Genomic DNA, 25,127 nt, shown 5'->3' on the forward strand with positions numbered 1-25,127 from the left:
GGGCGGTCACAACACTACAAACCACCGAAGAGATCCCCGCAGTGGACACCCACTTCCTGCATTTGTGGGAGGCGCGCCGGAGCTTAACTAAACGGTGGAAAAAGCAGACAACTAATCGCAAATTACGCGACCGCATAGCCAAACTCACAGAGCAGGATGCAGCGTATGCTGCCGAACTCTCAGATTCAAATTGGATAGCACGCTGCGACGCCGCAGCTCATCAGATGAGCTCGAAGGGGACGTGGCGTCTCTTTCGCAGTCTAATCGACCCCTCTCAAACGAGAGGGGAGACGCAAAAGCAGCTCCGGCGGGCTCTGCAAGGGTATCAAGGTAAGACGGCGCAACTTGCGGACACTCTGTGCGACAGATATCTCTGTCGTCCGGAGAACCCGCCTGGGCCTGAGTACATGTACTCTGGCAGGCCTAATGAAACACTTGATGCCCCTTTTGAGTTGCACGACCTTAAGGCGGCCTTAGCAAAAATGCGCCGGGGTACGGCTCCGGGACGGGATCACATAACAGTGAACCTGTTGGCAAACCTACCGGACTCAGCCTACCTCCATTTATTAGAATACATCAACCAGATCTGGGACGGGCGTCCACTCCCTCCCGAGTTGAAAACGTCACTTGTGACGTTTATCCCTAAAACAGGTAAGGCCGTGAATACGGACAACCTGAGGCCTATATCACTGACCTCATGTGCGGGCAAGCTTATGGAGACGACGGTTCGGGATCGCCTCTCTCCATACCTGGAGAGTAAGGGCTTCTTTGCAGTCACCATGTTCGGGTTTCGCCCCCACATGTCTGCACAGGATGTCCTTCTCCAGCTGCACAGGGATGTAATACGACCCACAACTATGCAACGCAATGACAAAGCCATCCTCGCCCTTGATCTGAAAGGGGCTTTCGACAATGTTAAACACGGAAGCATCCTGGTCAACTTGAGTTCTACCGATTGTGGGGCTAGGGCCTACGCGTATGTAAGAGATTTCTTGACTAATCGCCAGGCCTTTCTTCGGATTGAGGGTGAGGAATACGGCCCTTACATGATGGGAACACGGGGTACCCCTCAGGGAGCGGTGTTATCACCGCTCCTGTTCAACATAGCTATGATGCGCCTCCCAAGCCAACTGGCCCGGGTGGAAGGCATTCAACACGCGTTATATGCAGATGGCATTACAATTTGGACCACTGAGGGGAGCTTTGGGTACATGGAGGCCCGCCTTCAGCAGGCCGCTTCCATAGTCGTTGCGTATGCTATTGACTGTGGGCTCCAATGTGCTCCAGCGAAATCAGAGCTTCTGTATGTCAGAGCGAACCCAAAGGATAGGACAGCAATTCACATCTCTCTGTCAGGAGGTCCTATTAGAGAGGTGGAGGAGGAGGAGGAGGAGGAGAAAAGCATTTATTTAGTAATGTACAGAGAGGTGCTCGGGGAGAGGCCCCTAGTGGGTCTCACCCCTTACAATACTAGTCGGAGTCCCTCATTCCGGGATCCCGTTGGTCGAGACCGCTACACAAGTCCGCCGAACCAGGGCCTGCTGGGCCGATAGTTCCAGGCAGCTGAGTAGGGCCGCCTCCCAGTCCTCTCGGGTAGGGGAAGGGGTGATTGGGGGGAGAGAAGGATTTTTTCTGCATGCCCAAACCATGTGGAAGGTGTCGGCCACCTCCCCACAGAATGAGCAGCGGCCGTCAAAAGAAGGATTAAAGTGGTTGAGAACCGCCGGGCACAGCAGGGTGTTTGTAAAGAGCCTGAGGCGAATTCGTTCGCCAGCTTTACCCAGTCCTTTCATAGGAACCGGGTATCGCCGGTGTTCGGCACGATAGTGCTCAGTAATTTCTTTAAAAGAAAGGAGAGGGCTGTGATCTGGGTTAAGCTCCTCCCAAGGGACGCCTGGTGCCCGGTGAGTGAGTGCGCGGGCTGCCTCATGGGCGGCTTCGTTACCTGGCATGCCTTGGTGGCCGGGGACCCATATGATTGAGCGATGAGTTGGATCGCCGTCGCGAGTACTGCGGTGCAAAATTTGGTGAGCGAGTGGAGTGATCCAACCGAACTCAAAGTTACGACAGGCTCCGCGAGAGTCTGTGAGGATGAATTTAGAGTCGGGATGGGAGGCTGCGAGGGCGATCGCCACCTCCTCCGCATGCGCTGAGTTGGGCGCTCTGAACGAGAGGCCGTCCACCTGTTTTCCCTCGTGTATGACTGCAGCTGTGTACCATTCCCCCCTGGAGCGGTAGGGGCCTGCAATGTCGACGTAGAAGACGTGTTTCTTTGAGCCATAGTGGCGGTGCAGGGCATTCGCCCGCGCCTGGCGCCGGCCATTATGGTCCTCCTTGTTCATCTTAGTCGGAAGGGGTCGAACGTAGAGGGCGCTTCTCCACAGTTCTGGCACTCGAACCCGTTCCATGGTGTGGTGATCATGTCTGATATGTAACCGGTCCAAGAGGCGGCGACCGGACACGGTCTGGGCGAGACGCGTGTATTGGTTAACGAGATGCGCCTCGCGGAGTTCTCGATAGGTGTTCACCACCCCCAACGCGAGAAGTCGCGCGTTGGAAGTGGATATCGGGAGGTCGAGGGCTCTCTTGAAAATTTTGCGGAGTACAATTTCCAAGTGATCTTCGTCATGTTTCCGTAAGCGGAGGTAAGGAGTCGAGTACAGTACTCGACTTGTTACGAAGGCATGCGCGAGCCGCATCGCATCCTTACTTCGTAACCCTCCTCGCTTGTTAGAAACGCGGCGAACCATTCGGCCCACCTGGTCGCCGACTTTGCGGAGTTTGGCAAGAGTTGTGTCTGCCTTACGATGTTGATTAATGAAGAGACCGAGTATTCGTAGCTCCTTCGCTTCACGGATGGGGCCGCTTGCGAGAGAAAGCTGAACGGAGATTTTGCATTTCGGAGAAGATCGAATATGCACAAATTCAGACTTGGACGGGGAGCACTGGAGGCCGCAGTACGTGGCATAGTGGTCAACTATGCTCGCCGCTGCTTGCAGGCATTCCTCCATCTCTCCTATATTTCCCGTAGTGGCCCAGATGGTGATGTCATCGGCGTACAGCGCATGCCGAACACCGCCGACAGCCGCCAGCTGTGCCGGGAGATACATCATAGCAATGTTAAAGAGAAGCGGGGACAACACAGCGCCTTGTGGTGTGCCCCGCGTTCCCATCTCAAACGGGCCGTATTCGGTCTCTTGTATACGTATATAGGCCAAGCGGTCTGTTAAGAAATCTTTGATGTAATTGAATGTACGAGGACCACAGTTAATCTCGTTAAGGTGTTTTAGTATGACGCCGTGTTTAACATTGTCAAACGCACCCTTGAGATCGAGTGCTAGGACTATTTTGCCGTTGTGTGGGTGTTCTATGGGTTCGAGAACCTCGTGATGAAGCTGTAAAAGGATGTCTTGTGCGGACTTACTGGGTCGGAAACCGAACATGGTGTCGGCAAAGGAGTTCTTGCTCTCGAGATATTCTGAGAGGCGGTCACGGACCATCGTTTCCATCAGTTTTCCTACGCATGAAGTGAGGGAGATGGGCCGGAGGTTGTCTGTGTTTACCGGTTTCCCCGCCTTTGGGATAAAGGTCACCAATGATGCCTTCCAATCCGGTGGCAACGAAGTGTCCCCGGTCCAAATGGCGTTAATATATTCGAGTAGGGTTTCGTATGCCCGATCAGGAAGGTTCGCCAATAATTTGACTGTGACCTTATCCCTCCCGGGCGCCGTCCCCCTGCGCATTTTGGCAAGAGCCGCGCGAAGGTCGTGAAGCTGGAAAAGTTGATCCAGTTCCGGATTATCGCAGCCTGCATACGAATAATCCTGCCCACGCGGGTCTTGATCCTGATTGAGGTATTGTGAGCGCAAGGTGTTCGCTAGCTGCTTCGGTTTCCTTGAAAGTTGTGTATCGCGCGATTGATGTGTTTCTGTGTTTCCGAGCGTGTTTGTGTGGGGTCTATGAGAGTCCTGAAGAGCCGCCAAGTGTTGCGGCTGGACATATGTCTTGCTGCGCTGTTGCATCGATCTACCCAATTAGTGTCTGCGAGCTGGGCAGCATACTCGGCAGCTTGCTGGGTGAGGTCAGAGATGCGAGCGCGTAGTTTACGGTTGTGTTTCTGCCGCCGCCATCGCTTAGTGAGGCTGCGGCGAGCTTCCCAGAGGTGCATCAGGTGGTTATCCACGTCAGGTGCACGCTCCGTAAGCTGGATATGGTTTTCGTGCGAACGGAGTGTTTGCATGAGTCCTTGTGCCCAAGTGGAGTAGTCCTGTTCCATGAGAGAAGTTACTGGGAGGGCCTGGCGGAAAGCGTTCCAGTCGGGAAGTTTGGCTTGCGCAAGGGGGCGACGTAAGGGCCGAGTGTAAATGGCAGTGTTCAGTATGCAGTGGTCGCTACCGAGGGTGTCCTCGGTGTTGATCCACTCTGCGTGTTGGATGTGTTTCACGAGGGTAAGGTCGGGGCAAGTGTCCCGAGTGACGGAGTTCCCTACACGTGTTGGGTGGACCGGGTCGGTTAGAAGAGTGATGCCCAGTGTAGATATAAGTTCCGCCAACTTACGACCACGCGTCTCTTCCTTGCAATAGCCCCACATGAGACAGGGCGCGTTAAAATCGCCCACTATCATGAGGGGGTCGCGACCCGCGATCCTTAGCGCTGCGCTAAAGATGTTAGAAAAAGTGATGTTTTTGAGTTTCGGGGGGCAGTAGATATTAAGTATGTGTGCGGGGCTATCTGTTCGCCGCAGGGGGAGGACAGAGACCATCACGTACGAATATTCCAAATTTAGATCGAGATCAACCTCCTGCGCTGTGTAACCCTTATGGACTAGGATACAGGTGAACGGGTCTCGTTGAAAAGCGTTATAGCCCGTGAGCTTAACCGCATCTCCGGTTTCTTGCAACGCAAGGACTGCGGCGGGGTGTTCAAGGTTGTCAATGTACGCCCTTAAGTGGGCGCGTTTGGTCCTGTTTTTGAAACCCCGACAATTCCATTGCACAAGGGAAAAAACTTGTTGTCTTTGCGGGGGGCGGCGCCCTTTAGGGTGTTGGTTGGGAGGGGACGCAGCCATGTTTATTTGAAGGGAGACTGCCTTGGAGAGCCGGCACAGGTTCCGTCACCTGCGGCTGGATCGGTTCCGGCTCTTCCTTGAGTTCGGTTAGATCGATGGGGCGGTTGAATATTGATGGGCGGTTTGCGTCTTTGAGGGGCCCCATTCGGCGTAGAAGCCTGGGGTTTGACTCCAGCCACGTCTTAATATTGGCCGTCACGGTGGCCGTAACCGTGGCCGTGACTGACTTGAACAGGTTTTCTTGAATTTAGCCGAAATTTGACATCTGAGTCGCTAATGCGGCAAGGGCGTTTTCGAGGGCGGTGAAACGCGCGTCAGAGCTAGATGATGTCGGGTCCACCGGCACTTGTTGCATCGGTTCCGGAGCTACCTGGGCAATAGACGGGGAGGACCGAGCTGTTTCTAGCGCATGAATTTTGGCCTGGAGTTGAGCATTTTGAGCCCGGAGAGTCTCGAGCTCACGGCGGAGGTCCGCAACCTCAGAGTTAAGGGGGGGAGGAGGAGGAAGGGTTGGTGGGGAAGAAGGTAGGGGAGTGCGGGGGGACGGCGGAGGCCCGTCTCGGCTGCCTACCTTTGGCTGTGATGTCTTCTTTGGTGTGCCAAGCGGACGGCCCTCGAGAGGCGGAAAATCTCCGTTCTGGAATACGGGGTCGCCTGGACCACGTGACGACTTTTGGCTTGTTGATGGAGGGGACTTGGAGACACGCCCGGGCAACGCGCCCGCCGGTGGCGCTGGTCCGGATGTGCCTTGCACCAGCTTGTTGCCAGGCGGGGGAACTTTTGGAGTGGTGTCAGCTCCTGGGGGCACTGCACACTGACGCTGCTTTCCTTGACCGGTTGGGTTTCCCGGTCGTTGCAGCCGCCGGAATTTCGCTTTGCAGTCTTGCGAGCCCGTAAGGTGGCCGCCACCGCAGACGATGCAGGAAGGGGTGCACTCGTGGGTCTCCAAGCTGCCGTCTTCGAGGACTGCGACCGTTTGGCCGCAGTGACCGCAGCGATTGCGTTGAGGATCCGGGCATAAGTCCACACGGTGGCCGATGGTGCCGCATCGGAAACACGCGGGAATAGTCCGCTTGTATTCGCGTACCAAGGTCACCACACTGTTATAGTGCACGTAGCGTGGCACTTTATGCCCCACGAAGGTGAGCAGGGCAATCGTCGACTTCCCCAGCTTGCGGATGAAGGCTATCTCTCCTCCGCGCCACTGGACTTTCGATTTCAAGGTGGTAGAAGTTTCCTGCTCATGGACGGTAATGATCCCCCTGCAGACTTCACCGTTGACTTTGGCGTGACCGACCATCGGGATGGAGCCTTTGGAAGCTTTCAGAGTAAATTCACGAGCGAGCGCGTTCGCCGCATTCACGTCTTGAGTGGTGGCGATAACGATATTACGTTTTTCATTCTTTTTGTGCAGGCGCAGCAAGAACTGCGAGATGCCGCTGTTAGGCTTTCATTTTTCTGCAGTAAATAAATCAAAGGGATGGGCTATAAAGAACTCCATGCTGTGTTTCTCTTCATGTATACGTTGGGAGACTTTGCAGGCGAACTTTTCAGATGTTTTCAGTATGTCCACAGGACGTCCATGAGTGGACATCCTAAACGTCCACAGGACGTCCAAGGGAGCTGTGGTGCCCATTTGGTATCTTTCCAGCTAATGGTGACCTCAATGCAGAGCCACAGCACCACGGCTGTAGAAAACTTTAAGCGACACCAAAAGCCACCTCTGGCATGTCAAACACGCCACTGTAGGCGCGTCGCTAGCGAATGACCATCTGTATACATGATGAGCGGGGTCACGCTGCCAGAAATTGCACATGATAATGATGCAGGATGCTTCAACAGCAAACAGAGTTTGAGAATAGCAAATGCACGTTTGCTCACAGTAAACACAAGTACTGTGCGAGACATTATGCTTTTTGTTACATCATTAAGTGTATGGAAATGCAGACGCAATAATAACTCCAGTGATAGTAGCACCATCTGGTTTGGATGAAGGGAACAACTTCTACAATACGAGTGCTTGTTAGGCCTAGGAGCTACCAGCTCATGCAACGCAATAAAAACAGGCCAGATTTATCATCCATCCAATTTATTATAGGCAAGATAAGATGAAATGCTCACTTGCTGAAGTGCTTAGCTTCTTATGCTTTGGGCAGGGCACCAACAGTACACCTGGGCACGTTACTCAGATGTCACTGTGCAGGGACCATGGGGCCGGAACAGCTGCCGCCGGTGCTGGAAGAGGAGCTACCACTTCCCGAGGAGCAGCAGGCAGAGTTGCCCTTGGAAGCGTGAGTGGTGGGCTGATAACAAGCGGGCAAAACAGAGTACAGAGCCTGTTCTCTTCTCTGAAGTGGAGTGCACATGTTTGGCATGTTCCTCTCTGTCTGCATGCACCGTTATGTTTTATTTCCTCGAAACAGCAGTGTACACCCTCGAGTGTGCACAGCACAATGAAATTCGCTTTATTCGGCTGATATCATGTTATGTAAAGAATTTATGGGTCGCTGTTGGAGGGGGTGGTTGGGAGGGGGGCATTGTCCATTACACAGCTGCTACATTGCACAGCTGTACCAAACGCCAGTTTGTCTACTCCACCTGCAGGTGCAGTCTGGTTCATTAAGTCTACTTTCTTAATTAACTCAGTTTACTCTATTAAATAACTCATATTGATAAATGTGCGTCAGTGTATAGATAGAGTACCTGGCTGTTTCCTTTGTACTGAATTAGCTGAGCCAGAGGAACCGAACTGAGTACCCGTTTTTGTTGTTGCTGTTGTTGCTGCTGTTGTTGTTGTTGTTGTTGTAACTAAAGAAGGAGAATTTGGAAAGGAAAGTGCACGAGCTTGTGCAATGTCTCGAGCTGAGCCACATTCTCTGCCACGTGCGGACAGGGGAGAGTTGAGTTGTGAGAGGAAAGATTCAAGAAGAGACGCACCTCGCAACAACTGTGTCCACCGCTGCAATGAAGACTGCATTAGCCAATTCCCCCTGTGGCAAGGAGCCCTCGCCACAGCTGGCGAGAGCCCCTACATCCCAGCCCTGAAAGACCAGGAAGGCATCCCCCTCCTGCCTGTGCTACATTCCAGCGAGTAAACAAGCATATACGCAGGTCATGGCACGGGGTTGATAGACTCTTGTGTTGGTTGAGAGCGGCTCCCTTTACAGACAAGATGCCATACAGCTGGTGCTTTTAAGGGGGATGAGGGTCTTAAAACTGACCTTTTTATTTGTGGCTCGAATCTCATGACATTTTGCACACAGATGCGGGTTTCTCTTCTGATTCCAAATATGTAGTCTTAATTGTGGTGGTCTTAGATCAAAAGTTATCTTAAATTCTAGAATGTAATTAGGTAATTCCTTCCGCAGATTTAATGAACTTTCTCATTGCATTTTGTTGTTTTTAATTACATAAATTGATAGCCAGCGAATTCCCATACCAGGTGACATTCTTACTTTTTTGTTTAGGCCACGTATAGCTAGCAATTTACAATTAGCTTAACGAGCTGCAGTGTCATATACTGCGACCTTTTACTCTCGACAGTATATCAGGATGACATGCCTTTAGCGAAAAACGAAGAATGTCACTGGGTATGGGAATTCTCTGGCTATCAATTCACGTAAATAAAAGCAACAAAATGCAATGAGAAAGTTCATTAAAGCTGCGTAATAAATTACCTAATTACATTCCAGTCTGTAAGATTTAAGACCTCCAGCTCAATTATGACTACATATATGGGATCAGAAGAGAAAAACGCATCTGTTCACAAAATTTCATGAGATTCTAGCGAGAAATAAAAAAGTTAGATTTAAGACCCTCGTCCCCCCTTAACTACATATGTGTTGAACTATCCTGCATTATAGCGGCTCCCTTCATGTGTGCTGCAAAGGCAGGTGAAGCACTCATTTGCGGGTGTGTTGAGGCAGTGCTGTGCTCTCTCCCCCCTCAGGGTGCCCCCCATGAGCCCCCTGCTGCCAGCTGGGCCCCGAGAAGAAGGTGAACCTTTCCCCACTCTCTGGGATGGGGAAATGCCAGGGGTGGGCCCCTGACCTCAAGAAGCTTCTACGACGGTCTTTGTGTACCTCGTCCTCATGCGGATGTAAAGCAGGCACTCAGCTGCATCCCCTTCCTTCATTCATCATATTCACGGAACAATTCGGTGTCTTTATGACAAGGCTGACCAGCGCCTTAGTACAAGTGCTGCAAACCAAATTGCGACATCTGGTTTACGGAACTGAAGTCAGTAACGGCTAAAACGGAAATTTGCCCAAATTTCCACTTTAGTCTTTACTGACATCGGTCAAATGTCTAGGGGAATCCCCCAAGGTGGAGTAGATTTGTAATAAGGGAGTAATTACTTATTAACATCCACCAGAGCGCAGCCATCCACTGACATCAGTTCCATAAATCAGATGTTGCAACTGGATTTTCAGAATTTGGGTAAATTGATTCATATTCATTGTACAAAAAATGGTGACGGGACATAGAAAGAGCCACACGCAAGCACTCTCTGTTAATCAGTGCGTGTGTGCTTCTCTCTCTCAACATCCCATTTGCTGTTTTTGTGCACTTTGGCTACTGACATTAAAAATGTTCCTCATCAGGTGACAACACAAAATAAACTGAACATGGGAGGGGGGAGCCTCAGTGTGCATAGACCATGTTTCAACAGGACGACTTGTCCTCCTCTGGACTAGTCACCTGGACAAGTCATCTTCTCTCAACGTTGATTAAGCACCTTGAAGGTCCCTGCTTCCTACTTCACGTTGTTTGTGTTATCAAGAAACCGATCTGCTTGTTCTCTCTCTATAAATTTCTCATCACATGGTTATCTAATCACGAGAAAAAATTATAAAGGCAAGAAATTTGTTACTTTTGACCAATGGAGTGAAACATTAAAAGCACTGCTTTGATTGGTTAATCAAGTAATCTGTTAGTGTATGGGTTGTTGCTGCCTACTGCTGTTTTAACGTGATAGTGGTAAGGCTCCCGTTGGGCAGAAAATCCAGCGGCAACGGCATTGTGGTCAAAAAATCCCCAAAGAAGCAGCGTAGATGCATCACCTAGGTCGTGTGACCTTGTTGAGCCATCACAACCCGCCTACAAAATGTGAGCAAACTGGCAGGCAGCAGTTAAAATAATGAGTGGTTGCTTGGGAAGAGCAGTCTGAGTCGCAACAGCCCTGCTGGTGTCAACACCTGCCATCATCACAGGGCAGTGGCACATCATTGAAACAGCGCTCTTGTGCGCCAGGAGCAGCATGGGGACTCCCAAGGTTCTGTGAATGTAAAGTCGAGAGTGACGAGTTCCGCATGTATGGGCATTAACCCATTAGTGCTAGCATGTCGTACCCTTCAGGCGGGGCTTATATGTGTCCCCTCCAATTTTGCTTTCAAATTTTATTCCACTTTAAATAAATATCAGTCCAAGCGAAGAGTAACAGCCGCTCTGTTTGGGTCTGAATTTGTCATGTTAGACTTGTTTGCACTATAGTATTTGCCCTGATGGTTGGCTGGAGGATGCAGGGATCCACTAGGCCCCATTCCTTGCTTTGCAGTTTTATCAAAACCAGTGTGACTGTTTCAGCCCCAACCCGGCTGCCGGTGTGGGCCCGACTGCAGCAGCTGAGTGATGAGCATGGAATGTGCACCCTGGAACACCTGGCCCCACCGGACGTCTTCAACAAGCGGGTAGTGGCGTCCACCTTTGGCTCGCTGCTGCGTAAGTCTCTCGATTCTCCCTGCTTTCCTTGCCTGTCCTCCTCTCCCATAACTGTAGAGAGGAAATTGTTTAAGGGGGGATGCTAACAAACAGGGTTCAGCTTAAGTTAAGGACAACGCAGCGAGCTATGGAAAGATAAATGATAGGTGTAACATTGAGAGATCGGAAGCAGGCAGAGTGGGTGAGGGAACAAACGCAGGTTAATGACATCCTAGTTGAAATCAAGAGGAAGAAGTGGGCTTGGGCAGGGCATGTAATGCGAAGGCAAGATAACCGCTGGTCCTTAAGGGTAACGGAGTGGATTCCAAGAGAAGGCAAGAATAGCGGGGGCGGCAGAGAGTTAGGTGGGTGGATGAGGTTAACAAGTTTGCGGGAATACGGTGGCCGCAACTGGCGAAGGGCAGGGTTAATTGGAGGGACATGGGAGAGGCCTTTACCCTGCAGTGGGCGCAGTCAGGCTGATGATGATGATGATGAATGCCAGGCGGAAGAGTCGATGTTTAAACCGCTGTGCCTATTCTGATAAAGCTTCCGGGGAAGGTTTAGCTTTTTGTCATTAGTCTGTATTCTAAATTTTATTACAACGGCACGAGCAGAAGACAAGAGCCCTTCTTTAAATCAACTGCTCGTTTCTCCGGTGGGTGCGAGATGGTGCCATGGGTACCACTGCTGCAAAGCCTTTTGGTTTTGGTTTGCTGTCGCCACAGACGACAGAGATTTCCAAATAAATCTGACTGAATCAGGCAAGTACCCAACCTAAATGTAATATAAAGAAAACTGGCCATCAAATGCAACCTCTGTGCAAAAACTAACGTGTGGTTAGGCTGAGAGAATTTTTTTCCATTTTCTTTGACGCAACCGTCAGTATTTTGATAAGCCTTGCGCACTCTCCATGTCAGGGCCAGTGCTGCTGGTTCTGTAAAATTCTTGCTGACAGTAGGTATTTGGTGGTGTCAGAAAGGGAGGTGTGACCGGCAGGTGCTGCTTTGACAGCCTGTGGTTCCCTTTGCAGGACTGCACAAACGTGGCCTGGTGCATCTGAGCCAGGAAGAGTCGTACGGCCCCATCACCATCGAGATCTGCCAAGAAGAAGAGGGAACTCCACCCGAGCCCATGCTGAGCAGCCCATGATCTCTTTCCTAGACATGACACAGTCCTTTCGAGAGTTCCTGCTTAACCAGTGTGCGATGCCTGTTAAAAATATAGTTGACCAAAACACAAGTGGAACCAATCGGGCACCAATTGGTACCAGTCGGATTGCAGCTGGTTCCAACTGTTTTTTTTTTGGGGCACTTAAAATTGATAATTACGGATTGGCAAAAACACAATTTGAAGCTAGTTGGAACCAGTGGGATTCCAGTTATCTCCAGTTACATTTTGTTCAGTTCCAGTTGGTGTTCTTTGACTAGCCAAAATGCGCTTGGAACAAATTGGAAACCAACTGAAAGCAGCCGGACTTCAGTTGGCTACGTTTTTGCTAGTTCCAAATGGCTTTTATTGACTGGGCAGTTGCCTACATGGGTGTGCACAGAGTCACTCCAAGCGCAGGCAGTACAGGCTGAGCTTCTGCCATAGGTTTCCACCTGAAAGCTTCCACCTGTAATGAGCGTGATAGTCGTTTTGTTTAACTATCCTATTTATGCAGTCTCAGGAACTTTACAAAGACACTGATATGCAGGAACACTTAAATAAGATTTCTTTTATGACTACTGGTTTGCCCTTTTCACTCCAGTTCATGTTCTGACACAGCCTCTGAAGAATGCCACAGTTCTTGTTTCCAAGCTTTTATTTTGTTCGTATTTCATGTTACGCTGGCCATGTCTAAGTGACTGTTACATTGTCACCTGTGTGCAGAAACATCCTTTACCTTTGTCTGGCTCACTCTGAATGCTTTGACCTCTGACTCACTAAATATGCACACGTTGCTGTCTTCATATTGCTCCTTTGTTTGAAAACTGTGATAACGTGTTTGCCGAAGTTCTTTGCTAAGTTTGCCCCTCAGAACCTTTTGTGGCTATACATTTGCAGGTGAACCTGCAGGCAAACCTGTACATACCACTTGGGGTTGTGATCACACCTGAGCGTGCCACTGTTCTTGTTTCTAACTGTCCGTTCTGTTTTTATTTCATGTTACGCAGGCTACGCCTAAGTTATCATTACAGGTCTGTGGGGAACCTGTAGTTGTGAGAGTGGAAGGTTTTGACAGCCTTTCTGTGGTGATTTTCGTACCTTTCAGTATCAGGCATGGTGTCCAGCTTTATTCAGGCATGTGCAGTCGTGGACATGCCAACCTGAGGTGCGGGAGCGACGACCAAAAGTTACTGCGGCTGTATGCGGCCATCCGAGCGCAAGTAAACGACGAGATAAACACTACTGGTACGAGACTGGGCCTTCATCTTGTGCGCAATGGAATAGCCCTTGCAGTGATAACTTTGAAACGTGATAAACAAAAAATTTGTCATTACTAGAAGCATTCGCAAACACATTATGGGAAAAGCACATAAGGCCACGACAAAGGCACACTTGTCTGCACTCTCGTTTACTTTTTCTGTCGTTATTGCTTGAAATTCTCTTAGTTGCATGGTGCCACTGGTAGCTCTTGTTTATCAGTCCGGCTTTGCAGGTTAGCCTATCCATGACTGAACACATAAAGCGCATGAGTTGATCCCACATAATATTTGGAACAAATTTTAACTGCATGGTAGACACGATGACAGAAATGCAGCTGGCTAATGGAGTGATAAGGGCATGCTTGGCTTTTTTCAAATGCTGTGTGACGATCACTTATTCCACACTGACCACTAACTTTAACTGCGGCATTATTTTTTGGAGTAGTCAAACACACTGCACCTTTTTCCAATCTGTATATTCCCATTTTGGCTAGAACTCTTGACACGACATCACATGACTCTTTGCCACCATAAAAGCCAGTGTTTTCGACCAGTGGTATCTTTATGCTACTAGATTCCATTCATCTAGTCAACTCAGTAATCACTACAGCTTTGTATGCTGCCGGAAGACCATTTGAAGTTGACGTGGGACTGCTTCTATGCCACACATGAATGTGCTAGGTATAAAATGGCAGTTTATGCCATTTTGCTTACATATTTATATATTTATCTGGCATGTTTATCATTCATGTTTTTGTGGACAGGGCCCAGCTTATGGGCCAGCTGTGATATGTGTAGTGTGCTGAACACTTCGTTTGGAGCTATGGCTCTTTTGTGAAGTTGCAATAAACACATCTGTTTATTTCATTTGAGGACTCGTTTATTAAAACTCTGTATCTCCGTAAATATGAGCAGCGATTATAATCATGTTCAGAATTAGTTTTTTTTTCATGTGCTCAAAGTTTCTTGCGATAGATTTCATGCACCTGTTTTGCTTTTTAGTCTTGCATTCAGTGACATTGAACACTAGCCTGATCTCTCGATCGTTAACGCAACATAGTGATTTATATGAGAAAGTTTATTATCAAATCACTCGAACTGTGTGGTAGAAGCACTGTAATCGCTGTTTTTATGTGATTGGCCAGCAGCCTAATGCAGTAGAATTGAAAGCTAGTCTAGCTAGCACATATCTGAAGAAGAAAGTGCCCATGGAATGAGGAACAAGCCAGAAAGAATGAGTGGTGCTATGAAATTTTCTTTTCGGGCGTTTGTGAAATCCACGGTAAATAAAAGGTAGAAACATGGGACCCTTGACAGCACAAAGTGAACAAGGTTTGCTATCCAACATTTCGACAAGCAGACTTGTCTTTGCCCCTGACAGAGGCATGTTCTATTGTCGAAATGTTGTCGTGACTCTTGGCCTTGCTACGGGATGCAGAACATGCAAGGGAAGCAGTAAATTTCAGGTTCTCTTTATCTTCTTTCCTCGCACCAGAGGTGCCCCGCCAGAGACGGTTTGTTCACTTGAAGACTGAAGCGTTCCTTTGCACCAGGGGTGCGCCGTCAGCGACGCTCTCGCGATGGGTCGAAACGCAGGGGTAAGGCGAATACTTGAAGTTTATGTAAAGATATTTACATTGCATACAAGTTCAGGCACTCGAGACATATTAAGCGGCAAAGAAATACACAACAACAAAAAGGTGGATCTGGCTAACACTAGGGGAGGCCCCTACTCGGCGTAGCCGAAGATGCATAGCCGAAGATGCATAGCCGAAGATGCATAGCCGAAGATGCATAGCATCTCACCTTAGCCCAGAACCCCGCTTCCAGCTCCGGGGCGCGTGTTCGCCAAATGCAGCCGGTACAGCCAGTGATGACAGCGCCGCCCACCGGTAGGTAGCAGCCACCATTAAGGCTGGTTATAAATATTCATTCAGAACGACGGCTTGAAATTGCCGCTATGGCGCAGTGGATTAGAGGCACGTGTTACGTATGGAAGGTCGGCCGTTTGACTCCGCTCTCTGTACTGTAATTTTATATTTTTTTATTTTAATTCCATTTTTTAATTTCTTTCCCTTTTAGGTCGCAAATCGTGATGCTTAGTGGCATATGACGGCGTTTAAAATTTTCAAAACATTTTCTGCATACTTTTACACAGATTATTCGCAGCGCTGGTATATCAGTTTTGAATTTAAACTAAACATTACATGGTTAGTTACAGTACGTTGGTATAGACTTTTAAGCATTATTTAGGGAATAATTATCCCTTTTAGGTAAGCCCTCGTGACAATCTTCAGTCACCGTGACCAATTCACCGTGGTTTCAAGCCTTGTGGCTGTACAGGCTGCAGTTGGCGAATACGCCTCCGGGGCCCGGTTTTAAAGCCCTGAAGGCCCGACCCACATTTCGTAGCTTCCAATCATGTTGTGCTCTTAGCCTGATTGGTTCTTCAAGGGCATGGCCAGCCCTCAGGCTTCTACAAGGTAGACCACCCTCTCTACCACCAAATAAAATAAAAACAAATTCAAATATACATTCATGCCAGCACGTCCGCGAATCGGTACCACGGGGCGGGGGACACCCGTTCTTCCCAGCGCGTTCGCGAGCGGGCGCGTTCCAAGAAAGGACGCTTCGCTTTGAGCGCCCCCAGCCGCGTTCTGATGACCCCGCGTACACTACCGATCCCTCACACGCCCTTCCCAAGATTCTACAAAGGGCACAAATGCCACTTTTAGAATTAAACAAAGAAGGGATCGGTACGGGTCGCAAAACCACCCTGTGGGTGACATCCCGCAGCTACACCAGCACTGACACCAACAAAACCAAAAGCAAAATGAACTCGGGAACCAACATAACGTAAGCACATCGCACAGCCAAATACACACAGTGGCATGCCTGCCGTGCGCCGTAACACGGCGTCCAAGTTGGTGGGTTGCACCCAGTTCACCACCTCCAAGTACACACCCCTATGTAGCACAGTATGTTACTTCAATGTTGCAACATTGCCAATGTTGTACTATGTTGCGCTAACATTCTTCAACATTAGATAATGTTGCTGCAATGTTACCAAGCAACATGCTGATAACGTTGCTCTAAAGTGGTCTTTGCACATTGCAGCAATATTTTCAAATGATGAATAAATGTTAAACCACATACGATGGCATTGCTATAACATTCATGCTATAAGTTAATTGTCTGCCCTCTCTGGCTATTTCTGAAGCCCAAATAGAAAAGCTGGTACCAGATCACTTCTCACCATGACATTATTAATTTATTTATTAATTTTTACTTCAAATGCAAGTTTGCATGTGGTGTGTATGCAAATGGTGAGCAGTGTAAGTGTACTTGCACTCTGTGACATTAAGGTAGAAAGATATATTTCTATCTAAAATATTTTTAAACAGCTGGAATTACTTTGTTTTTAGTTAAACACGCAGACAAATTAAAACTGCCAAAGAAATTTAGTTGTGGTTTCACTGACGCCCCGCAGTCTAATGGCCATGGAGATCACTGGCGAGCGAATTGGATAAGATAAGCCTGGAATTAAGGGAGGAAAGGGAGAGGCGTGCGGAATCCGAGACTAGCGTCGAGAGGGAATGGAGCAGCAGGGTAGAGTCCCTCAAGCGAGAATTGAGCGAGGAAAGAGAGAAAAGAGCGCAATTGAAAAGGCAGGTTGAGGAGCTGAGAACGAGAGAGGCAGAAAGATTGGAGGGAGAGCGAGAATTGAGCGAGGAAAGAGAGAAAAGAGCGCAATTGGAAAGGCAGGTTGAGGAGCTGAGAACGAGAGAGGCAGAAAGATTGGAGGGAGAGCGAGAATTGAGCGAGGAAAGAGAGAAAAGAGCGCAATTGGCAAGGCAGGCTGAGGAGCTGAGAACGAGAGAGGCAGAAAGATTGGAGGGAGAGCGAGAATTGAGCGAGGAAAGAGAGAAAAGAGCGCAATTGGCAAGGCAGGCTGAGGAGCTGAGAACGAGAGAGGCAGAAAGATTGGAGGAAGAGCGAGAATTGAGCGAGGAAAGAGAGAAAAGAGCGCAATTGGAAAGGCAGGTTGAGGAGCTGAGAACGAGAGAGGCAGAAAGATTGGAGGGAGAGCGAGAATTGAGCGAGGAAAGAGAGAAAAGAGCGCAATTGGAAAGGCAGGTTGAGGAGCTGAGAACGAGAGAGGCAGAAAGATTGGAGGGAGAGCGAGAATTGAGCGAGGAAAGAGAGAAAAGAGCGCAATTGGCAAGGCAGGCTGAGGAGCTGAGAACGAGAGAGGCAGAAAGATTGGAGGGAGAGCGAGAATTGAGCGAGGAAAGAGAGAAAAGAGCGCAATTGGAAAGGCAGGTTGAGGAGCTGAGAACGAGAGAGGCAGAAAGATTGGAGGGAGAGCGAGAATTGAGCGAGGAAAGAGAGAAAAGAGCGCAATTGGAAAGGCAGGTTGAGGAGCTGAGAACGAGAGAGGCAGAAAGATTGGAGGGAGAGCGAGAATTGAGCGAGGAAAGAGAGAAAAGAGCGCAATTGAAAAGGCAGGTTGAGGAGCTGAGAACGAGAGAGGCAGAAAGATTGGAGGGAGAGCGAGAATTGAGCGAGGAAAGAGAGAAAAGAGCGCAATTGAAAAGGCAGGTTGAGGAGCTGAGAACGAGAGAGGCAGAAAGATTGGAGGGAGAGCGAGAATTGAGCGAGGAAAGAGAGAAAAGAGCGCAATTGGAAAGGCAGGTTGAGGAGCTGAGAACGAGAGAGGCAGAAAGATTGGAGGGAGAGCGAGAATTGAGCGAGGAAAGAGAGAAAAGAGCGCAATTGGCAAGGCAGGCTGAGGAGCTGAGAACGAGAGAGGCAGAAAGATTGGAGGGAGAGCGAGAACTGAGCGAGGAAAGAGAGAAAAGAGCGCAATTGGAAAGGCAGGTTGAGGAGCTGAGAACGAGAGAGGCAGAAAGATTGGAGGGAGAGCGAGAATTGAGCGAGGAAAGAGAGAAAAGAGCGCAATTGGAAAGGCAGGTTGAGGAGCTGAGAACGAGAGAGGCAGAAAGATTGGAGGGAGAGCGAGAATTGAGCGAGGAAAGAGAGAAAAGAGCGCAATTGGCAAGGCAGGCTGAGGAGCTGAGAACGAGAGAGGCAGAAAGATTGGAGGGAGAGCGAGAATTGAGCGAGGAAAGAGAGAAAAGAGCGCAATTGGCAAGGCAGGCTGAGGAGCTGAGAACGAGAGAGGCAGAAAGATTGGAGGGAGAGCGAGAATTGAGCGAGGAAAGAGAGAAAAGAGCGCAATTGGAAAGGCAGGTTGAGGAGCTGAGAACGAGAGAGGCAGAAAGATTGGAGGGAGAGCGAGAATTGAGCGAGGAAAGAGAGAAAAGAGCGCAATTGGCAAGGCAGGCTGAGGAGCTGAGAACGAGAGAGGCAGAAAGATTGGAGGGAGAGCGAGAATTGAGCGAGGAAAGAGAGAAAAGAGCGCAATTGGAAAGGCAGGTTGAGGAGCTGAGAACGAGAGAGGCAGAAAGATTGGAGGGAGAGCGAGAATTGAGCGAGGAAAGAGAGAAAAGAGCGCAATTGGCAAGGCAGGCTGAGGAGCTGAGAACGAGAGAGGCAGAAAGATTGGAGGGAGAGCGAGAATTGAGCGAGGAAAGAGAGAAAAGAGCGCAATTGGAAAGGCAGGTTGAGGAGCTGAGAACGAGAGAGGCAGAAAGATTGGAGGGAGAGCGAGAATTGAGCGAGGAAAGAGAGAAAAGAGCGCAATTGGAAAGGCAGGTTGAGGAGCTGAGAACGAGAGAGGCAGAAAGATTGGAGGGAGAGCGAGAATTGAGCGAGGAAAGAGAGAAAAGAGCGCAATTGGCAAGGCAGGCTGAGGAGCTGAGAACGAGAGAGGCAGAAAGATTGGAGGGAGAGCGAGAATTGAGCGAGGAAAGAGAGAAAAGAGCGCAATTGGAAAGGCAGGTTGAGGAGCTGAGAACGAGAGAGGCAGAAAGATTGGAGGGAGAGCGAGAATTGAGCGAGGAAAGAGAGAAAAGAGCGCAATTGGCAAGGCAGGCTGAGGAGCTGAGAGCGAGAGAGTCAGAAAGGTTGGAGGTAGAGCAGAGGAAGGCAGAAACGCCAGCCGGCATAACAGACTGGGGGGCAGACGCGTCAGTGTGGAGCGCGCCGAAGAGAGGCGAGCAGTCGGAGAAGGCAGAGAACAGAAGTACTGCGGAAGGGTCCCAGGCTCCAAGGCCAGATAAGCAAAAGGAGCAAGGCGTCAACCGAGAAAAGCCAGGCAGTGGTAGGAAGGTTTGGGTAGTGGGTAGCTCAAACGTACACAGGGTAAAGCGAGCACTACTTAAAACAGTCAATTACAGTGAGCAGGTGCAGGTTGAGAGCATTTCGGGTGGGTGCTTTGGAGAGGTGGCAGAGCGGGCCAAAACAAAACTGTGGGATAACATGGAAGGTGAGAACCTCGTGGTTCTCCATGCAGGGATCAACGACGTATTACAGGAGAAAGGGAAGTACCTGGGACGACAGATACAGGCAGGGGTAGAGAAACTTAGGGCGACCTCCGGGGCAGTGCACATTGTTCTGTGCACTGTCCCGGAGATCAGGGGACGGGGCCCGTACATCGCAGACCAGGTTATGAGGGCCAACGTAGCAATCAGAGAGCTGGGAAAGGCCCTCAGGTGCGACATGATGGATGTAAAGCGGGTGATTTATGGAGGCAGGAACTTTCTCCCATTCTGCCCGGATGGCATCCATTACGCCGAACCAGCAGGATGGCAGGTTGGGAAGAGGATATATGCCGTAGGGCACTTGCTTTTTTACAGGCACGCAGGAAACCCCTGCAGACCAAGGAGTAGGTAGCAAATGTGAAAGGAGGGGGGGCAGGACAAGGGCACGGCGAAGGAAAAGAAAGCAACCTCTCAGTGTTGGGTTCATTAACATGCAAGGGGGAAGAAGTCGAATTAAATGGGATGAAATCGAAGAACAACTAAAATCTGAAAACATTGGGGTATATGGGGTTGCGGAAACTCACCTGAGAGATATGTAAGAACCGCCACACATTGCAGGTTACACTTGGATAGGGTGTAACAGAAAAGAGAAAGACCGTAAAGGTGGAGGCCTAGGGGCATTAGTAAATGGGCAGGATTGGGAAAGAGTAAGAGAGAACTGCAGAGAGCATCTATGGCTCCAGGGCATAGTGGGGAGTCTAAGAACAATAATAGGATTTGTATACCTTAAAACAGGGAGTGAGTCGAGTGAGGAGAACAAAGGGCATTTCGAATGTATGTCTAAAGACATCAGGGACTTAGGCTTGCATCAGGAAATAATCATCTTGGGAGATATGAACGCTCACTTGGAATACTTTGACGGAGCTACAGATACAACGGGGAAGATGTTAGGAGAATTCTGCGATACCCATGATCTAGTAATGGTTAATACGGAAATAAAATGCGACGGGAAAGTAACATGGGTAAGAAAGAATTCGCACTCAACTATTGACTATTGCCTAATGTCACACAAACTGTATGACAGGTTAGGGGACATGAAAATTGATGAAGAAGGTATGAAAAGCCTGGGAAGCGACCACAGAAGAATCAAAATTACATTTGGTAACGCAATACCAGCGGTAGGAACTCAAGGGAGGGAAAGCAAACATAACCTCACTGATGCACAACTGCAGGAAGTGTCTGGACACATTGAAGACATAGTGATCCAGGCAGTCGGATAGGGAGTGGACATATGATGCCCTCGTGGGGGTTTTTCAAGGGGAGTTAGAGAAGGCCCAAAGAAAAAAGGGACGAAGAAAGGGAAGACACGCCAAAAAGCTGGTGGGACGGGGAAGTGAAGGCAGCCATAGCGAGACGACAGTAGGCATCCAGGAAACACAGAGTTGCAAAGAAAAGGGGGGCCCCACCAGACGAAGTGGATGCAAAATGGAATGAATACCTAGAGAGCAAAAGGGAGGCAGCGACATTGGTCCAAGCCAAAATAGGAAAGGCAGGAGTCCAGTGGATGATGGAGGTAAATAAGAAAGATAGGAATGCTGCAAAGAGGTTTTGGGAGCACATAAGGCTACAAGGGAAGAGAACAGAGGGCATCCAACACACTCTGACCACACAGGATGGAAAAAGGGTAGAGGGAGAGGAAGCACAGGAATTTATCAGACAAACAATTGAAGCAGCATTTGCAGAGCCTGTGGCGGATGGTCTAGGGGAGAGCAGGGACAGCAATGGGGCAGGGGAGGAAGAGCCTAGGGAGAGAACAGCAGGGGACTGGGACAGAATAGAAGGCAAGGTTCCCATCGGAACAGCGACAGGACCAGACGGCATACCTATGAGATTAATTACCATACTAGGCAAAAAAAAGCAAACTGAAATTACGACAGATCATTGAAAAAGTGGTAGAGGGAGGAGACGTTCCAAAAGACTGGAAAGTGAGCAGGATGAGACTAATATACAAAGGCAAGGGAAACAGGGACAACATTAAATCCTACCGACCAATTACGGTCACATCAGTTATTTACAGGCTAGCAATGCAGATGGTGAAAATGAGAATGGAAGAATGGGCAGAGCGTGAGGAGATCTTGGGAGAGTTGCAGAACGGTTTCCGAAGGGACAGACGGTTGGAGGACAATCTATTTGTCATAACGCAGTGTATAGAGATAGCTGAGGCAAGTCGGAGGCCTCTATGGATGGCATTTTTAGACATTAAGGGGGCATATGACAATGTGAATCAGGAAAAACTTTGGGACCAATTGAAGGGATATGGCGCTGATAGAAATCTGGTTGAATATCTACAACGTATATGTTCAGACAATGAGGTCGTAGTAACCTGGGAGGGAGAAACTACAAAGCCAGCTAAAATTAAGAGAGGGTTAAGGCAGGGCTGCCCACTATCACCTCTACTTTTCATGATATATGTGAGCCAAATGGAAAAGAGGTTGGAAGAGTGTAGGGTAGGAGTTGACGTGAGTTATATGCAGGATGGTCAGAGGGTAAACCAAGTGTTGGCTGGACTAATGTATGCGGATGACATTGTTCTACTTGCAGACAAGCGAGATAAGCTGCAGGAACTAGTTAAAATCTGTGGTGAGGAGGGCAACAAGCTAGGACTCCAGTTCAGTAGAGAGAAGTCAGGGATAATGGTCTATAATGATGAGAAGGGAGACCCACTAGAAATACAAGACACTATGATAGACCATGTGAGAACGTTTAAGTATCTAGGTGTATGGTTAAGTGAAGGAAAAAAATATCTGGAAGAGCATGAGAGGATTCTGAAGGATAAAGGAAAAAGGAATTCAGACATTATGAAGCATAGAGCACTATGGAACTATAATAGGTATGAGGTGGTTGGAGGGGTATGGAAGGGAATCATGGTACCGGGCCTCACATTTGGAAATGCAGTCCTGTGCATGAAATCAGAAGTACAGTCAGGGCTAGAGATCAGACTAAGAAGTGTAGGAAGGCTAGCCTTGGGAGCCCATGGGAACACTCCGAATGAGGGAGTCCAGGGAGTTATGGGTTGGGCGTCGTTCGAGGTTCGGGAGGCCATCAGCAAACTGAAATATGATCAGAGACTAACTCAAATGGAGGAAACAAGGTGGGCAAAAAAGGTGTACAAGTATCTGTACATGAAAAGTATTAACACAAAATGGACTAATAGAACCCGAAAGCTAAGAACGAAGTATTTACGGGTGAGGTATGGGACGCAACAAAAGACTAACGTGAAAGCGGAGGTAAAGGAGACGGAAAGAAAGATGTGGAAAGAAAGAATGCAGGAAAAATCGGCGCTGGACATCAAAAAAGAGCGATTATTCGATAATTCACGGGGCAGTTCACTGCTTTTTGAGGCTAGGACAGGGACTGTGGGAACAAAAACGTATTGGTCCAAATTTGAAGAAGTGAATATTTTGTGCTCTGCTTGTAAAACGGAAACGGAGACCATAGAACACTTGGTTCTGAGGTGCGCAGAACTCCGCCCAGCCCTCCCAGAGGGGACAATAACGACCACAGAGATAGCGCTGGGATTTACTGGGGAGGACAAGCGAGTGGATGGGAACAGCGTGACATTGACGAAGGGGAGGTTGGAGGATTTGTGGCGGAAATCAAGGGAGGCGTGAATTTCGAGGGTAAAAGGATAGACAGATTAGATATTGTAAGAGCGAAAGGGAAAGAAAGGGAAAAGAAAATTAAATTAACAATTCTGGAAGTACAGGCTAGGTGGCGAAAGCTACCGCCCGGTACAAAGGGTAAAGCCATTACCACCCACCCACCCACCCATCCATCCATCCATCCTCCATCCATCCTCCACCCACCCACCCACCCACCCATCCACCCACCCGCCCGCCCGCCCGCCCGCCCGTCCGTCCGTCCGTCCGTCCGTCCATCCATCCATCCATCCATCCATCATCTAAATCCAAACCGCGGCTACTCGCGGCCACGCCGAGAGCCAATCCTGCGACGCGCGCTCATCGGAGAACCGCGTGTCAGCGGCAGTCGTGGCAAGATTTTCACGTTTTTTGTTCTTCTAGTACAGTTTTTTTGTGGTCGCCGTGCCCGCGCTGCTGTGTTTCGTTGTGATTTCACTGGAATTCAGCTGAAACAACAAAGGCTTGCCCAGAGGATGACCTCAATGGTGAGTGATTTCTAGACTTCCATTGTTGTGCTGTGACCTGTGTTGGTTGGCACAAAGCCAGTAGTGTATATATGTTACCCATGCCCTTCGTGATAGTTTGATAAAGTGCTACATTCGTTGTATCATGAAGAGAATGAAGTGTTCGCTAAGCGAAGTGTCCATTCGGCAACGACACTGAAGAACAGCAGAGGCTGTTCACGACAAACTAGAAAACTGTTTTGGGTACCCACGATGGTGAGAGCCGGCTTTTGCGGGTACGCTTCACGATATGCTACCCTGTTTGGTAGTTGTCACTCTTGATAATGGTCATGGCAGCAGATTGTGTGCAACAGGAGCAGAACAGTATCAAGATGCCTTTTCATCGCATAATGTTATTTTATCCTCTTTATCAGCGCCAACCGAGGAAGCAGTTGAAAGCCGCAGTTCTCACTTGTCGGATTTTAGCACCGCTAGCAGCATCTCTCACATAGAAAGTGCAACATAAGAGTTGTCGCGGATTTCTGACAATGAGGAGTTGGTGGTTTATGAAGATAGGATGACACTTGAGCCTGGTTCCGCTACTCAATGTCTAGAGCACGACTTGCGCGTGTGGGCAATTAATAGCCAATTGCCTGCTTCTCACCTGCATTCCCTGCTTAAAGTGCTGAAGCCATATCATCCAGAGTTACCCACGGATGCTAGAAAATTACTAAAGACGCAGAGGCATATAGTGATCCAGCAGTGATGACCGATGGTCATTACCTCTACTTTGGAATTTTTCGTTCTCTGGAAGAACATGTTGTGCATGTTCCTTAACGTCTGCACTTTGTGCGAGGGCATTACACCAGTTCTCATTCATTCTACTGGAAGATAGCATAGATCCAGCGGCATTGTAAGCAAGGAACCAGAATTTATTCTTTCACTCGAAACTGACGCTGCTGCATCATGCCAGTAGTTTAGTCTTTGCCCTCTCATTTCCAATCAGATGTATACTCTTATAACCAGCATTTATGGGACTGTGCAGCGATTTGCGCCAAGGGTAAGAAAAGTGAAATATTCATTGGTATTCAATCATCCTTCATCATCATCAGCCGGACTATACCCACTGCAGGGCGACAGCCTGTCCCATATTCCCCAAATTAGCCCTTTCCTGTGCTAGCTGCATCCACTTGACCCCTGCACCCATCATCATTTTGTGATCTAGCTTATGTAGCCCAGGAAGAATCGGCCATTATCAACTATGCCTTTCAAATTGTGCACAGCAGCGAGGCTGAAAAAGACTATTGGCTGGGCCTGCCCTTTTCGCTCGGCTTACTTTGTCAGCCACCCACCATGGCACAATAGAAGGAAGACAAAGGGAGTGATGTGCCACCACCTCCAGCCGGCTACGCCTTCAT

The 25,127-nt window shown here is 49.0% G+C and overlaps 1 protein-coding gene across 1 annotated transcript in view; it reads left to right on the forward strand.

Annotated features, from left to right (window-relative positions):
• The window catches only part of LOC149347917 (uncharacterized), a 14,984-nt gene extending 1,067 nt beyond the window's left edge, over window positions 1-13,917 (forward strand). The window contains exons 2-5 of the mRNA XM_089541652.1: window positions 7,272-7,359; window positions 9,018-9,064; window positions 10,655-10,789; window positions 11,802-13,917. Of these exons, the coding sequence (XP_089397778.1) occupies window positions 7,272-7,359; window positions 9,018-9,064; window positions 10,655-10,789; window positions 11,802-11,920 (389 nt within the window). The 3' untranslated portion in view covers window positions 11,921-13,917. The remainder of the gene's footprint in view (window positions 1-7,271; window positions 7,360-9,017; window positions 9,065-10,654; window positions 10,790-11,801) is intronic.
• The last annotated feature ends 11,210 nt before the right edge of the window (window positions 13,918-25,127 follow it).

The sequence above is a fragment of the Amblyomma mixtum genome, chromosome 4 (genome assembly GCF_055824585.1).
Source record: "Amblyomma mixtum isolate Tamu chromosome 4, ASM5582458v1, whole genome shotgun sequence".
In the NCBI taxonomy this organism is placed as follows: Eukaryota; Metazoa; Arthropoda; class Arachnida; order Ixodida; family Ixodidae; genus Amblyomma; species Amblyomma mixtum.